The 18,186-nt window shown below is 41.6% G+C and overlaps 2 protein-coding genes across 2 annotated transcripts in view; both read right to left on the reverse strand.

Moving 5' to 3' along the window:
* Positions 1-814: 814 nt before the first annotated feature.
* Positions 815-1,525, reverse strand: LOC135553886 (keratin-associated protein 4-1-like). Its single transcript, XM_064985812.1, has one exon. The coding sequence runs from the start codon at positions 1,523-1,525 to the stop codon at positions 815-817; it is 711 nt and encodes a 236-aa protein (XP_064841884.1).
* Positions 1,526-3,842: 2,317 nt separating this feature from the next.
* LOC135554792 (NLR family CARD domain-containing protein 3-like) overlaps positions 3,843-18,186 on the reverse strand; it is a 36,855-nt gene continuing 22,511 nt past the window's right edge. Inside the window, exons 5-13 of the mRNA XM_064987229.1 lie at positions 13,991-14,107; positions 13,636-13,720; positions 13,278-13,506; positions 11,135-12,905; positions 9,021-9,194; positions 8,746-8,919; positions 6,642-6,815; positions 6,336-6,382; positions 3,843-5,816 (exon numbers count right to left, since the gene is read on the reverse strand). Coding sequence (XP_064843301.1) covers positions 5,293-5,816; positions 6,336-6,382; positions 6,642-6,815; positions 8,746-8,919; positions 9,021-9,194; positions 11,135-12,905; positions 13,278-13,506; positions 13,636-13,720; positions 13,991-14,107 — 3,295 coding nt within the window. The 3' untranslated portion in view covers positions 3,843-5,292. The remainder of the gene's footprint in view (positions 5,817-6,335; positions 6,383-6,641; positions 6,816-8,745; positions 8,920-9,020; positions 9,195-11,134; positions 12,906-13,277; positions 13,507-13,635; positions 13,721-13,990; positions 14,108-18,186) is intronic.

The raw sequence follows: 18,186 nt of genomic DNA on the forward strand, positions 1-18,186 counted from the left end.
TTAAAATGTTCAAACACATTTTCTTTCAGTTCAACAAGATCCCCACACATCAATCATCAGGCCATTACTTTTTATTACAAACATTTGCTTTACTTCAAATTAACAGCTGTACTATCAAGTTACATAACCACACCCTAAATAGTATGAGGACATCTGGACAGGATGCCCTTAAAAGGGCATGAACACAGGACACAGGAATAACTCGTCAATCACTTTTTGACAGCAGCCGTCGACTATATTCTCTCTTACAGTTCTACAGGAATATTAAATGATGTGTTAAATATATTCTCTCTTACAGTTCTACATGAATATTAAATGATGTGTTAAATATATTCTCTCTTACAGTTCTACATGAATATTAAATGATGTGTTAAATATATTCTCTCTTACAGTTCTACAGGAATATTAAATGATGTGTTAAATATATTATCTCTTACAGTTCTACAGGAATATTAAATGATGTGTTAAATGTGTTATTTTTATTGTAATTGAAACAATTGTGTGATTCCAAGTGTCTTATAGTTCGTAACACCTCAGTTTGCTGCTATACGCAGTTAGCTGCCTACTGTGACAGCTAGGTACTGGTTGCAACATTGTAACTCTGATGGGAATAGTTGAAGACCATGTTAAGTTTCCAAGTGCTACTGAATAAGCTAAAGTTCTACTCAAAAGCTCCAACATGATACATGTCATTATTCTAGTCTATCAATCCATTCGAAATCATTATCTGCTGCCATACTTTACATAACACAAGGGCAGCATATATAGCCTAGTGCGTCAGAACTGACAGGATACTGCCTGTTCTCTGAGCTCTTTATGTTTCTGGAGGCTTGTGTCCCTGTATACCACAGGCTGGACAGTCCATGTCCTTACAACAGCAGGTAGAAGTCTGATGTTCCTTTATACCACAGGCTGGACAGTCCATGTCCTTACAACAGGCTGGACAGTCCATGTCCTTACAACAGGCTGGACAGTCCATGTCCTTACAACAGGCTGGACAGTCCATGTCCTTACCACAGGCTGAACAGTCCATGTCCTTACCACAGCAGGAATAAGTCTGATGTCCCTTTATACCACAGGCTGGACAGTCCATGTCCTCACAACAGGCTGGACCATCCATGATCTTACAACAGGCTGGACCATCCATGATCTTACCACAGGCTGGACCATCCATGATCTTACAACAGGCTGGACCATCCATGATCTTACCACAGGCTGGACCATCCATGATCTTACAACAGGCTGGACCATCCATGATCTTACAACAGGCTGGACCATCCATGATCTTACCACAGGCTGGACCATCCATGATCTTACAACAGGCTGGACCATCCATGATCTTACAACAGGCTGGACCATCCATGATCTTACAACAGGCTGGACCATCCATGATCTTACAACAGGCTGGACCATCCATGATCTTACAACAGGCTGGACCATCCATGATCTTACCACAGGCTGGACCATCCATGATCTTACAACAGGCTGGACCATCCATGATCTTACAACAGGCTGGACCATCCATGTCCTTACAACAGCAGGAAGAAGTCTGATGTCCCTTTATACCACAGGCTGGACCGTCCATGTCCTTACAACAGGCTGGACAGTCCATGTCCTAACAACAGCAGGAAGAAGTCTGATGTCCCTTTATACCACAGGCTGGACCGTCCATGTTCTTACCACAGGCTGGACAGTCCATGTCCTTACAACAGCATGTAGAAGTCTGATGTCCCTTTATACCACAGGCTGGACAGTCCATGTCCTTACAACAGCATGTAGAAGTCTGATGTCCCTTTATACCACAGGCTGGACCGTCCATGTCCTTACCACAGGCTGGACAGTCCATGTCCTTACAACAGCATGTAGAAGTCTGATGTCCCTTTATACCACAGGCTGGACAGTCCATGTCCTTACAACAGCATGTAGAAGTCTGATGTCCCTTTATACCACAGGCTGGACCGTCCATGTCCTTACCACAGGCTGGACAGTCCATGTCCTTACAACAGCATGTAGAAGTCTGATGTCCCTTTATACCACAGGCTGGACAGTCCATGTCCTTACAACAGCATGTAGAAGTCTGATGTCCCTTTATACCACAGGCTGGACCATCCATGTCCTTACCACAGGCTGGACAGTCCATGTCCTTACAACAGCATGTAGAAGTCTGATGTCCCTTTATACCACAGGCTGGACAGTCCATGTCCTTACAACAGCATGTAGAAGTCTGATGTCCCTTTATACCACAGGCTGGACCGTCCATGTCCTTACCACAGGCTGGACAGTCCATGTCCTTACAACAGCAGGTAGAAGTCTGATGTTCCTTTATACCACAGGCTGGACAGTCCATGTCCTTACAACAGCAGGTAGAAGTCTGATGTTCCTTTATACCACAGGCTGGACAGTCCATGTCCTTACAACAGGCTGGACAGTCCATGTCCTTACAACAGCAGGTAGAAGTCTGATGTCCCTTTTTGGGAACCCACTAAGTTACTTATGAACTCAATCTGAACCTTTCAGTATTAACTAGTGGTTCTGGTGAAACAGGTCCTTTCAGTATTAACTAGTGGTTCTGGTGAAACATGTCCTTTAAGTATTAACTAGTGTTTCTGGTGAAACAGGTCCTTTCAGTATTAACTAGTGGTTCTGGTGAAACAGGTCCTTTCAGTATTAACTAGTGGTTCTGGTGAAACAGGTCCTTTCAGTATTAACTAGTGGTTCTGGTGAAACAGGTCCTTTAAGCATTAACTAGTGGTTCTGGTGAAACAGGTCCTTTAAGTATTAACTAGTGGTTCTGGTGAAACAGGTCCTTTAAGTATCTCCACAATATCCCCATACGTCTTACTACCTGTTCTGTCTGGATGTAACAGGCTGCCTAGTAAATTACATGTCTTTGGCCCCATTACACCAAAAACCATAAGCACAATGTTGTCCTCATCAATGTAATTTACAATAACAGAATATTCAAACCGTTCTGTATATGAGGTCCCCTGCTCAATACTTTCATCAAACTGTTTCCAACAATTCACACCATTTTTCATTTCTCAATAGGATGCTGATTGTCCTCAACCACAGCAATATGTTCCTCAGTCACATTATCTTCATTCACTTCGCTCATTTAGCAGTTTTTAATTCCAAAGTTCTTTGGTTTAAGTGTAATTAACGTCCTGTCCTTTAATCACTATATATTATTACTATATATATATTATATATGTATATTCCTCCCTTTTTAATCAAGTTGTTTTCCCGCTCCGACATCCGTCTCGAATCCGTTTCTGCCTCCATGATGATGTTAACTCTCTCTGTTAGCTCCACTTCCCTCCATGATGATGTTAACTCTCTCTGTTAGCTCCACTTCCCTCCATGATGATGTTAACTCTCTCTGTTAGCTCCACTTCCCTCCATGATGATGTTAACTCTCTGTTAGCTCCACTTCCCTCCATGATGATGTTAACTCTCTCTGTTAGCTCCACTTCCCTCCATGATGATATTAACACTCTCTGTTAGCTCCACTTCCCTCCATGATGATGTTAACTCTCTCTGTTAGCTCCACTTCCCTCCATGACGATGTTAACTCTCTCTGTTAGCTCCACTTCCCTCCATGATGATGTTAACTCTCTCTGTTAGTTCCACTATGCACTTGCCTCTGCTAGTAATACACTGTGTTAACATTAGCCTAGACTGAACCACAGAAAATAACAGTTTTAAACAGTTGTAAAAACAACTTCTTCCAGAAAGAATAGTTCCTGTAGATTCAGACTCATCGCCAATCTTTTGTTATGTTTTGTGGGTTTCATTACCTCGTCTGTATAACAATTCAATAATGATGAGACGGGAGACAGGAATCAGTTCAACCATTTATCTGGAACGTGATCATCTCAACACATTCAAACCCCCATGATGCTCTGCGGCACAACCCCAAATACACAACAAATACATCAATAAATGAGTAAATGGACAGTAAACAAAACTCAGAGGACATTTCAGTTCTAGAAAGTAGGGCCATGGGACAGGGTCAGAAAGGTCAGTATGTGTGATACCTGGTTACAGAGGTGACATAACAAGCATAAGGTCCATTATAACACAGTGAAGTAGGGCCATGGGACAGGGTCAGAAAGGTCAGTATGTTTGATACCTGGTTACAGAGGTGACATAACAAGCATAAGGTCCATTATAACACAGTGAAGTAGAGGTGGGAGCTAAAAGCAGACATGGACAGTGAGACGGTGTGAGGAGGTCAGGGGTCAAACACTAGATCTGGACAGGTAGAAATGGCAGGGCTGGAAATAGACAGAGACACATTCTGATCATGGCTCAGACCTGACCTGAGACACCCAATCAGAAGATGTCATAACAAAGTCCTGACCTGAGACACCCAATCAGAAGATGTCATAACAAAGTCCTGACCTGAGACACCCAATCAGAAGATGCCATAACAAAGCCCTGACCTGAGACACCCAATCAGAAGATGTCATAACAAAGTCCTGACCTGAGACACCCAATCAGAAGATGCCATAACAAAGCCCTGACCTGAGACATCCAATCAGAAGATGTCATAACAAAGCCCTGACCTGAGACACCCAATCAGAAGACGTCATAACAAAGACCTGACCAGAAGGCTTTATGGGATTTCCTTTCATCAACATCCAGAACATTTAAATGAGGCATCTGTCAATAAAAAGTCACTTTAGAGCTTTAAAGAAAGGACACAACTTCCGCCGTGTTAGGCGGACGATGTCACCGACCTTCTAGCTTCGCTGATCCATTTTTCATTTTCCATTTGTTTTGCCTTGTTTCACCTGCTTTCAATCCCATCAATTACATGTTGTGTATTTAACCCTCTCTTTCCCCTCATGTCCTTGTTGGAGATTGTTTGATTGTATGATGGGTTTTGTACCCACTTTTTATTATTTTTGTATATTTTGGTTTTGGAGTTATTTTTTAGCGACTCCGTTTATATCAAGTTCATTCTCCTTCCGACCACACCATTACAGATGGAATGACTTCAGAGTGTTACTAACATCATATAAAACATAAAAGGCCATAAAAGGCCTAAAACATAAAACATTTACAACTGATCTTTTTTATTACACTGAAAAATAAAATTAAAAGTGTGTGTGTCAATGTGGGTGTTTGTGAGTGTGTGTGTCAATGTGTGTGTGTGTGTGTCAATGTGTGTGTGTGTGTGTGTGTCAATGTGTGTGTGTGTCATGTGTGTGTGTGTGTGTGTGTGTGTGTGTGTGTGTGTGTGTGTGTGTGTGTGTGTGTGTGTGTGTGTGTGTGTCAGGTTATTATTTACAGGGACACTGAGGAGTCATCACAAACCCAAAACCCTGCATAGAGGGGCTCAGTGAATATGGAGGTGAATGTGATCAGGTGGGTCAGTGTGTCAGAGGAGGCTCTATAGAAGGACAGAGTGCCGGCTGGCCAGTCCAGATACACTCCTACTCTGTGGGAGCTGGAGGAGGGGACGTCTATGGTAGTGGGATTATTATTGTGCCAGGCAATGTAATGGTTGTCAGAGCAGTACAGACTCCAGGACTTGTCATTCCATCCAAGACAACAGTTCTTAACCCTTCCTCTCCTGCTGATTCCTTTATATGTCACTCCAATAGCAGCCCTTCTCCCACTCCACTCTACCTCCCAGTAACAGCGCCCAGTCAGACCCTCTCTACACAGCAACTGTTCACAGTCCTCAAATCTCTCTGGGTGATCAGGATACGGCTGCTCCTCTCTCCGACATGTCACCTTTCTGTTCTCCTCAGACAGAGAGAGGAGTCTGTTTACTGTGTTTGGGTCCAGTGTGAGATCACATACATCTGAGGGATGAAACCAGACACAATATTAGAAACCATCATCATTCATAATAGAATGTTAACTCACTTTTCACAAATTCATTTAATGTAGATGTTTCTAGGTATCAAAAGGAGAAGTTAAGGTAACTTGAGACTTGTTGAATGATCATATGTTATACTGTATGGTAATATAAAACACACTTATTCACATTAATCACACACACACACACACACACACACACACACACACACACACACACACACACACACACACACACACACACACACACACACACACACACACACACACACACACACACACACACACACACACACACGCACACACACACGCACACACACACACAGACACACACATTGCCAAAGCAACTCTTTGTAAACTTTGGTGTCCCTGATTTCTGCTTCTGTAGAACTACAGCTGATATTTAATATAACCAAGTCAGTAATGATGGTGGTCTTTGACTTTGACTTAACTTGAATTAAGACTTATTCTTAGTCATATTCTTCACTGCTGTCAACACTCACATTTTCTAAGCCCAGGTTTCATTCTGTTCTCTCCACCATGTTCCACACTGTAGCGGTAAGCAGAAGAACAGACAGTCATTGAGGGATACACCTGAACACACACACACACACACACACACACACACACACACACACACACACACACACACACACACACACACACACACACACACACACACACACACACACACACACACACACAGTCAGCATGTAACTTTGTCCAAGTGGTGGTCAGAATGTTTGTCTTAACCAGCCTGATAAGTCCAACATGTCTGATATGAACATTGACATAAACCCTCTACATACTTGAGTTTCTCCAGTCTGCAGTGTGGATCCTCCAGTCCAGCAGAGAGCAGTCTGACTCCTGAGTCTCCTGGGTGATTGTTACTCAGGTCCAGCTCTCTCAGGTGTGAGGGGTTTGACCTCAGAGCTGAGACCAGAGAAGCACAGCCTTCCTCTGTGACTAGACAGCCTGACAGCCTGCAAAGAGTCAAATCATATTAAAATCACACTGCTATTCTTTGGTGGTGAAAATAGTGGCAGTATATTTTTTTCAGCATATTCAGATACATCAGTGTCCTGAAACCTGCCATATCTATTTAGAAATTAATATATAATTATTATAAATGATCATAATATTACTTGTAGAGCACAAATATTTTAAATATTATGTAATAAGTAAAAATGCATATTACAAATATGTGAGTAGACTGACCAGACCAGTTTAAAAAGCAGTATCAGTCAGAAGACAGACAGTGAGGAATCAGATTTAGATTGTATTGAGTATACAGTCCACACCATATCTATTTAGACAGTGAGGAATCAGATTTAGATTGTATTGAGTATACAGTCCACACCATATCTATTTAGACAGTGAGGAATCAGATTTAGATTGTATTGAGTATACAGTCCACACCATATCTATTTAGACAGTGAGGAATCAGATTTAGATTGTATTGAGTATACAGTCCACACCATATCTATTTAGACAGTGAGGTATCAGATTTAGATTGTATTGAGTAAACAGTCCACACCATATCTATTTAGACAGTGAGGTATCAGATTTAGATTGTATTGAGTAAACAGTCCACACCATATCTATTTAGACAGTGAGGAATCAGATTTAGATTGTATTGAGTATACAGTCCACACCATATCTATTTAGACAGTGAGGTATCAGATTTAGACTGTATTGAGTATACAGTCCACACCATATCTATTTTGACAGTGAGGTATCAGATCTAGATTGTATTGAGTATACAGTCCACACCATATCTATTTTGACAGTGAGGTATCAGATTTAGATTGTATTGAGTATACAGTCCACACCATATCTATTTAGACAGTGAGGTATCAGATTTAGATTGTATTGAGTATACAGTCCACACCATATCTATTTAGACAGTGAGGAATCAGATTTAGATTGTATTGAGTATACAGTCCACACCATATCTAGTTTGACATTTATTTATTTATTTACATATTTAGACAGTGAAGCTAACATTTTAAATGTGTCTCTCTCACTTTATGTATCTAGTCCCACCGTTTGAAGAAGTCATAAATATTCTGACCAATTAACGTATAGTGTATTAAAGTTGTCAAAAGTTAATTATTTGGTCCCATATTCTTTAAATACAATGACTACATCAGCCTGTGACTGGCATGATCGAGAAAAATGATGAATGAATCATGAATAATGATGAGTGAGAAAGTTACAGAGGCTACAACAAAACATACTAACCTCTAACCATTACCAATAACAGAGACTACAACAAAACATGCTAACCTCTCACCATTACCAATAACAGAGGCTACAACAAAACATGCTAACCTCTCACCATTACCAATAACAGAGGCTACAACAAAACATGCTAACCTCTCACCATTACCAATAACAGAGGCTACAGCAAAATATGCTAACCTCTCACAATTACCAATAACAGAGGCTACAACAAAACATACTAACCTCTCACCATTACCAATAACAGATTAAACATTAACCTCAAATAAAAGGTGACATTCTGCACTGTTGCCTAATTTGAAACATTGTATCTCAAATCCAAAATGTTGGAGCACCACACATTTTGTCTGTCATAGTTGAAGTGTACTTATGATGAAAATTACAGGTCTCTCATCTTTTTAAGTGGGAGAACTTGCACAATTGGTGGCTGACTAAATACTTTTTTGCCCCACTGTATGTATGAATAGCCTCAAATAAAAGGTGACATTCTGTACTGTCACCTAATATGAAACATTATATCTAAAATACAAAATGCTGGAGCATAGCACCACATTTTAAATGATAAGCTTCACTGTCCAAACACATGTGGTGTGGACTATGTGTGTCTGGTAAACACAAGTGGATCTGGTGAACAGTTATCACTTGTTGACCAACTACAGGAATACTGACCACAGAGTCTCCAGTTTACAGTGGGGATTCCCCAGTCCAGCAGAGAGCAGCTTCACTCCTGAATCCTTCAGGTCATTGTTACTCAGGTCCAGCTCTCTCAGGTGTGAGGGGTTTGAGACCAGAGCTGAGACCAGAGAAGCACTGCCTTCCTCTGTGACTAGACAGCCTGACAGCCTGCAAAGAGTCAAATCATATTAAAACCACTGGACTGGTTTTAGCGAGCCTGAAAAGTCAAACATGTCTGATATGAACATTGACATAAACCCTCTACATACTTGAGTTTCTCCAGTCTGCAGTGTGGATCCTCCAGTCCAGCAGAGAGCAGTCTGACTCCTGAGTCACCTGGGTGATTGTAGCTCAGGTCCAGCTCTCTCAGGTGTGAGGGGTTTGACCTCAGAGCTGAGACCAGAGAAGCACAGCCTTCCTCTGTGACTCCACAGCCTGACAGCCTGACAAAGAGATCATCATGACTTCACAAACACAGTTAAATTAACACCAGTAGTGTAGAAGGACAATGGCAGATGCCTTTGGTTTATTCTCTCAAACAGCATATATATTCATATTCTGTTTCCTAGAATTGTTTGCTCATACATATAAATAAAGCACTTTATGTACAGTGCATTGCGAAAGTATTCGGCCCCCTTGAACTTTGCGAACTTTTGCCACATTTCAGGCTTCAAACATAAAGATATAAAACTGTATTTTTTTGTGAAGAATCAACAACAAGTGGGACACAATCATGAAGTGGAACGACATTTATTGGATATTTCAAACTTTTTTAACAAATCAAAAACTGAAAAATTGGGAGTACAAAATTATTCAACCCCTTTACTTTCAGTGCAGCAAACTCTCTCCAGAAGTTCACTGAGGATCTCTGAATGATCCAATGTTGACCTAAATGACTAATGATGATAAATACAATCCACCTGTGTGTAATCAAGTCTCCGTATAAATGCACCTGCACTGTGATAGTCTCAGAGGTCCGTTAAAAGCGCAGAGAGCATCATGAAGAACAAGGAACACACCAGGCAGCTCCGAGATACTGCTGTGAAGATGTTTAAAGCCGGATTTGGATACAAAAAGATTTCCCAAGCTTTAAACATCCCAAGGAGCACTGTGCAAGCGATAATATTGAAATGGAAGGAGTATCAGACCACTGCAAATCTACCAAGACCTGGCCGTCCCTCTAAACTTTCAGCTCATACAAGGAGAAGACTGATCAGAGATGCAGCGAAGAGGCCCATGATCACTCTGGATGAACTGCAGAGATCTACAGCTGAGGTGGGAGACTCTGTCCATAGGACAACAATCAGTCGTATATTGCACAAATCTGGCCTTTATGGAAGAGTGGCAAGAAGAAAGCCATTTCTTAAAGATATCCGTAAAAAGTGTTGTTTAAAGTTTGCCACAAGCCACCTGGGAGACACACCAAACATGTGGAAGAAGGTGCTCTGGTCAGATGAAACCAAAATTGAACTTTTTGGCAACAATGCAAAACGTTATGTTTGGCGTAAATGCAACACAGCTCATCAACCTGAAGACACCATACCCACTGTCAAACATGGTGGTGGCAGCATCATGGTTAAGGCTTGCTTTTCTTCAGCAGGGACAGGAAGATGGTTAAAATTGATGGGAAGATGGATGGAGCCAAATACAGGACCATTCTGGAAGAAAACCTGATGGAGTCTGCAAAAGACCTGAGACTGGGACGGAGATTTGTCTTCCAACAAGACAATGATCCAAAACATAAAGCAAAATCTACAATGGAATGGTTCAAAAATAAACATATCCAGGTGTTAGAATGGCCAAGTCAAAGTCCAGACCTGAATCCAATCGAGAATCTGTGGAAAGAACTGAAAACTGCTGTTCACAAATGCTCTCCATCCAACCTCACTGAGCTCGAGCTGTTTTGCAAGGAGGAATGGGAAAAAATTTCAGTCTCTCGATGTGCAAAACTGATAGAGACATACCACCAAGCGACATACAGCTGTAAACGCAGCAAAAGGTGGCGCTACAAAGTATTAACTTAAGGGGGCTGAATAATTTTTCACGCCCAATTTTTCAGTTTTTGATTTGTTAAAAAAGTTTGAAATATCCAATAAATGTCGTTCCACTTCATGATTGTGTCCCACTTGTTGTTGATTCTTCACAAAAAAATACAGTTTTATATCTTTATGTTTGAAGCCTGAAATGTGGCAAAAGGTTGCAAAGTTCAAGGGGGGCGAAAACTTTCGCAAGGCACTGTATTGTTATACTAATGTGAAAATCCATTAATTTATTCAATATGTTTTTCAAAATAATCTATTATACATATTATAATACATATTTTTCTCTAAACTGAATATTTCTTCCTGATGATTAGTTCTTAAATGTAATTTGATTTACTCACAGAACAGCTCTGGAGGCTTTGACCACTGGCAGCAGCCTCAGAAGACCTTCCTCTGATCTGGAGTATTTCTTCAGGTCAAACACATCCAGCTCCTTTTCTGAAGTCATCAACACGAAGACCAGAGCTGACCACTGTGCAGGTGACAGATTGGGTTTTGAGAGACTTCCTGAGCTCAGGTAGAATTGGATCTCTTCCACTAGAGAATGGTCATTCAGTTCATTCAGACAGTGGAACAGATTGATGCTCCTCTCTGGAGAGAGATTCTCCCTGATCTTCTCCTTGATGTACTTGACTGTTTCTTCATGGGTCTGTGAGCTGGTTCTTGTCTTTGTCAGTAGACCTCGTAAGTGCTTCTGATTGGACTCCAGTGAGAGGCCCAGGAGGAAGCGGAGGAAAAGGTCCAGGTTTCCCGTCTCACTTTGTAAGGCTTTATCCACAGCACTCTTGTAGAAAGCAACTTCAGGCTCGTCGTTTGTTTGCAGTTTGTCCAGTAGATTCTCATTGTTGTTGATGAATGAGAGGAACACATATACAGCAGCCAGAAACTCCTGAATGCTCAGATGAACAAAGCAGTACACCTTGTCCTGGTAGAGCACACATTCCTCTTTAAAGAGTTGTGTGCACAATCCTGAGTACACTGAGGCTTCATTAACATCAATGCCAGCCTCTTTCAGGTCTTCTTCATAGAAAATCAGATTGCCCTTCACAAGCTGTTGAAAAGCCAGTTTTCCCAGTGACAGAATGCTCTCTTTATTCCAGTGTGGACCTGTCTCTTCTTTCCCAAGATACTTTTCATTCTTCTGTTTGGTATGAAACACCACAAGGTGTGTGTACATCTCAGTCAGAGTCTTGGGCATCTCTTCTCTCTTATGTTCCAGCATGTGTTCAAGGACTGTTGCAGAAATCCAACAGAAGACTGGAATGTGGCACATGATGTGGAGGCTCCTAGATGTCTTTATGTGTGAGATGATTCTGCTGGACAGGTCCTCATCACTGAATCTCTTCCTGAAGTACTCCTCCTTCTGTGGGTCATTGAACCCTCGTACCTCTGTTACCTGGTCAACACACCATGAAGGGATCTTATTGGCTGCTGCAGGTCGGGTAGTTATCCAGAGGAGAGCAGAGGGAAGCAGATTTCCCCTGATGAGATTTGTCAGCAGAACATCCACTGAGGTTGACTCTGTGACGTCCCAACAGATCTTGTTCTTCTGGAAGTCTAGGGGCAGTCGGCACTCATCCAGACCATCAAAGATGAACAGAACTTTGTACTTGTTGTAGATGGAGATTCCTGATTGTTTGGTTTCCATTGAGAAGTGATTAAGAAGTTCAATCAAAGTGTGTTTGTCCTCTTTCATCAAATTCAGCTCCCGAAAAGGGAATGAAAATACAAATTGGACATCCTGATTTGCTTTTCCTTCAGCCCAGTCCAGAATGAACTTCTGCACAGAGACTGTTTTTCCAATGCCAGCGACTCCCTTTGTCAGCACAGTTCTGATAGGTTTGTCTTGTCCAGTTAAGGGTTTGAAGATGTCGTTACATTTGATTGCAGTCTCTGGTCTTGCTTGTTTCCTGGTTGTTGTCTCAATCTGTCTCAACTCATGTTCATTATTGACCTCTCCTGTTCCACCCTCTGTGATGTAGAGCTCTGTGTAGATCTTATTGAGAAGTGTTGGGTTTCCTTGTTTAGCGATCCCCTCAAATACACATTGAAACTTCTTCTTTAGATTTGATTTGAGTTCACGTTGGCAAATCACAGCAAACTCATCTGAATCTAGAAATAACACAGAGGATATTAATATTACATCTGTTTTAATGCCTACAGTATTGTAGGACTTTTATAAAGTTTTACATTGTAATAATTTGTTCTCGTAACTGACTGTCTAAATCTATAAAAGTTTTTAGAATGCGTTACAGACTGGTGTGACTGATTATATTATTATTGGTATGATTGATGGTATTATTAATGTTCTCTCTCTCTCTAAATTAATCACCACAACACATCCCTGCTGCTACTAATGAGGTCACTAGGTGTTGTGTTAAGGCTGCTACAATATCATTGAGTTACACAGCTACTTTAGCTGTACTTTAGCTACAGCTTTTAAATGTTATAAAACAGCATCAACATGAGGCAGACAGATCTTACATTTCTCCAGTGTGTCAGCAAGCTCCTTCTGGTTCATTTTCCTCAGGATGTGCAGTGTGATCTTCAGAGCCCCCTTTCTGGCACTGCTCTCCTGCTTCTCATCTTCAGCATCCACCACTTCCTTATCCTGCTTCTGACTCTCAAAGCCTTCTGGGAGTTCTGGACTAAGAATCCTCTTGAACATCTTCAGCTCGTTCTTCATAAATGTCATAATTTTCTCTTCAAGCATCTGAAATAAATAAAGTAAATAAGTTAAGCAAGAGACTAAATGCTTTCTCATTAACACATTAATGAATGATTGACAGATCAACTTTACTTGAGGTAAACAAAAACAAATGTACATAACAGGACCACATACACTGAATATGGAGGCCAGGTCTGTTTGATGACTCTGGGAAGACTGACCACTGAGAATCTCTGACTCTGATCTCTCCTGTTGGTTTCTGTGGACAAAACATGAGATTACATCTCCTCATCCAGGGAGTACACACACACACACGCACACACACACACGCACGCACGCGCGCACACGCACACACACACAGGGAGGGAATGTTGTGTTTGTTTAATATTGTTTTACGACTATGAAACGGACAAAATTATTAGCCTATGGATTATGAAAACAACAACAATAAATGGGAAAATGGGAGAGGAGAAATGACTTGAGACAGTGTTGTTTAACTCACTGACCAGGACCCATGAGTTCTTCTTACCTTTGTTCAGTAGAAAAGTCTCCCTCTCTAAACTCTATAGGTAGAAGCATAGACCGGTCACTCTTCATGGACACACAGCTGGGAACAGGGGAGGCTGGTCTCTCCTGCTGGATTGGACTTCAACACAACAGAGACAAACATTACATCTCTCATCTACTCTGAGCTCAGATGGGGAAACATAAGAAGAGTTTCATTCCAAAACGCTATATATCATAAATGTTCAAAAATTAGCTTTAACTTCTGAAATAAATTTTGAAATATATATATATTTCTTCACTATCTAATCATTACCTGGGGTTGTTCACTATCTAATCATTACATGGGGTTGTTCACTATCTAATCATGGCATGGGTTGTTCACTATCTAATCATTACATGGGGTTATTCACTATCTAATCATGGCATGGGTTGTTCACTATCTAATCATTACATGGGGTTGTTCACTATCTAATCATGGGGTTGTTCACTATCTAATCATTACATGGGGTTGTTCACTATCTAATCATGGGGTTGTTCACTATCTAATCATTACATGGGGTTGTTCACTATCTAATCATGGCATGAGTTGTTCACTATCTAATCATTACATGGGGTTGTTCACTATCTAATCATGGGGTTGTTCACTATCTAATCATTACATGGGGTTGTTCACTATCTAATCATGGGGTTGTTCACTATCTAATCATGGGGTTGTTCACTATCTAATCATGGCATGGGGTTGTTCACCATCTAATCATGGCATGGGTTGTTCACTATCTAATCATTACATGGGGTTGTTCACCATCTAATCATGGCATGGGTTGTTCACTATCTAATCATTACATGGGGTTGTTCACTATCTAATCATGGCATGGGGTTGTTGACTATCTAATCATGGCATGGGGTTGTTCACTATCTAATCATTACATGGGGTTGTTCAATGACAGACATGAATTTGTTTATAGTCTATCATTTGTTGGTTTCATTTCAGAGAAAAAGGCTTTTTTTGTAATAATATATATCTGTCTCACTCTCAGAGAAATCAGTAGTGCTGCTAGGTTTTATACAGTAATAATATATATCTGCCTCTCTCTCAGAGAAATCAGTAGTACTGCTAGGTTTAACACAGTAATAATATATATCTGCCTCACTCTCAGATAAATCAGAAGTTCTGCTAGGTTTTACACAGTAATAATATATATCTGCCTCACTCTCAGAGAAATCAGTAGTACTGCTAGGTTTTATACAGTAATAATATATATCTGCCTCACTCTCAGTGAAATCAGAAGTTCTGCTAGGTTTTACACAGTAATAATATATATCTGCCTCACTCTCAGAGAAATCAGTAGTACTGCTAGGTTTTATACAGTAATAATATATATCTGCCTCACTCTCAGTGAAATCAGTAGTACTGCTAGGTTTTACACAGTAATAATATATATCTGTCTCACTCTCAGAGAAATCAGTAGTACTTTGGTTTTATTCAGTCAAATGTAACAAATAAATACATTTTTTAATAAAGAAATGTACAAATGATACACTTATGACATCAATATTTAAATATTTAAAAACAATAATTCAATACAGTAATATGACATCAGTATGTGATATTATTAAGGTTACAATTGAAAATGCTTGTAATCTAACACCTGTCTCAGACCACTAGAACAGCTGAGTAATCTAACACCTGCCTCAGACCACTAGATCAGCTGAGTAATCTACCACCTGCCTCAGACCACTAGAACAGCTGAGTAATCTAACACCTGTCTCAGACCACTAGAACAGCTGAGTAATCTACCACCTGCCTCAGACCACTAGAACAGCTGAGTAATCTAACACCTGTCTCAGACCACTAGAACAGCTGAGTAATCTACCACCTGTCTCAGACCACTAGAACAGCTGAGTAATCTACCACCTGTCTCAGACCACTAGAACAGCTGAGTAATCTACCACCTGCCTCAGACCACTAGAACAGCTGAGTAATCTAACACCTGCCTCAGACCACTAGAACAGCTGAGTAATCTAACACCTGCCTCAGACCACTAGATCAGCTGAGTAATCTACCACCTGCCTCAGACCACTAGAACAGCTGAGTAATCTAACACCTGCCTCAGACCACTAGAACAGCTGGGTAATCTACCACCTGCCTCAGACCACTAGAACAGCTGAGTAATCTAACACCTGCCTCAGACCACTAGAACAGCTGGGTAATCTACCGCCTGCCTCTGACCACTAGAACAGCTGAGTAATCTAACACCTGCCTCAGACCACTAGAACAGCTGGGTAATCTACCACCTGCCTCAGACCACTAGAACAGCTGAGTAATCTAACACCTCAGACCACTAGAACAGCTGAGTAATCAAACACCTGCCTCAGACCACTAGAACAGCTGAGTAATCTAACACCTGTCTCAGACCACTAGAACAGCTGAGTAATCTAACACCTGCCTCAGACCACTAGAACAGCTGAGTAATCTAACACCTACCTCAGACAACTAGAACAGCTGAGTAATCTAACACCTCAGACCACTAGAACAGCTGAGTAATCTACCACCTGCCTCAGACCACTAGAACAGCTGAGTAATCTAACACCTGCCTCAGACCACTAGAAAAGCTGAGTAATCTAACACCTGCCTCAGACCACTAGAACAGCTGAGTAATCTAACACCTGCCTTAGACCACGAGAACAGCTGAGTAATCTAACACCTGCCTCAGACCACTAGAACAGCGGAGTAATCTAACACCTGTCTCAGACCACTAGAACAGCTGAGTAATCTAACACCTGCCTCAGACCACTAGAACAGCTGAGTAATCTACCACCTCAGACCACTAGAACAGCTGAGTAATCTACCACCTCATACCACTAGAACAGCTGAGTAATCTATCTCCTGTCTCAGACCACTAGAACAGCTGAGTGATCTAACACCTGACTCAGACCACTAGAACAGCTGAGTGATCTAACACCTGTCTCAGACCACTAGAACAGCTGAGTAATCTAACACCTGCCTCAGACCACTAGAACAGCGGAGTAATCTAACACCTGTCTCAGACCACTAGAACAGCTGAGTAATCTAACACCTGCCTCAGACCACTAGAACAGCTGAGTAATCTAACACCTGTCTCAGACCACTAGAACAGCTGAGTAATCTAACACCTGCCTCAGACCACTAGAACAGCTGAGTAATCTACCACCTCAGACCACTAGAACAGCTGAGTAATCTACCACCTCAGACCACTAGAACAGTTGAGTAATCTATCTCCTGTCTCAGACCACTAGAACAGCTGAGTGATCTAACACCTGACTCAGACCACTAGAACAGCTGAGTGATCTAACACCTGTCTCAGACCACTAGAACAGCTGAGTAATCTACCACCTGTCTCAGACCACTAGAACAGCTGAGTAATCTACCACCTGCCTCAGACCACTAGAACAGCTGAGTAATCTAACACCTGCCTCAGACCACTAGAACAGCTGAGTAATCTAACACCTGCCTCAGACCACTAGATCAGCTGAGTAATCTACCACCTGCCTCAGACCACTAGAACAGCTGAGTAATCTAACACCTGCCTCAGACCACTAGAACAGCTGGGTAATCTACCACCTGCCTCAGACCACTAGAACAGCTGAGTAATCTAACACCTGCCTCAGACCACTAGAACAGCTGGGTAATCTACCGCCTGCCTCTGACCACTAGAACAGCTGAGTAATCTAACACCTGCCTCAGACCACTAGAACAGCTGGGTAATCTACCACCTGCCTCAGACCACTAGAACAGCTGAGTAATCTAACACCTCAGACCACTAGAACAGCTGAGTAATCAAACACCTGCCTCAGACCACTAGAACAGCTGAGTAATCTAACACCTGTCTCAGACCACTAGAACAGCTGAGTAATCTAACACCTGCCTCAGACCACTAGAACAGCTGAGTAATCTAACACCTACCTCAGACAACTAGAACAGCTGAGTAATCTAACACCTCAGACCACTAGAACAGCTGAGTAATCTACCACCTGCCTCAGACCACTAGAACAGCTGAGTAATCTAACACCTGCCTCAGACCACTAGAAAAGCTGAGTAATCTAACACCTGCCTCAGACCACTAGAACAGCTGAGTAATCTAACACCTGCCTTAGACCACGAGAACAGCTGAGTAATCTAACACCTGCCTCAGACCACTAGAACAGCGGAGTAATCTAACACCTGTCTCAGACCACTAG

Source organism: Oncorhynchus masou, chromosome 14, assembly GCF_036934945.1.
Source record: "Oncorhynchus masou masou isolate Uvic2021 chromosome 14, UVic_Omas_1.1, whole genome shotgun sequence".
Lineage (NCBI taxonomy): Eukaryota > Metazoa > Chordata > Actinopteri > Salmoniformes > Salmonidae > Oncorhynchus > Oncorhynchus masou.

What these genes read in the sequence shown, in the direction of transcription:
- LOC135553886 (XM_064985812.1), bottom strand. Translation starts at nt 1,525, where the DNA reads ATGGATGGTCCAGCCTGTTGTAAGATCATGGATGGTCCAGCCTGTTGT.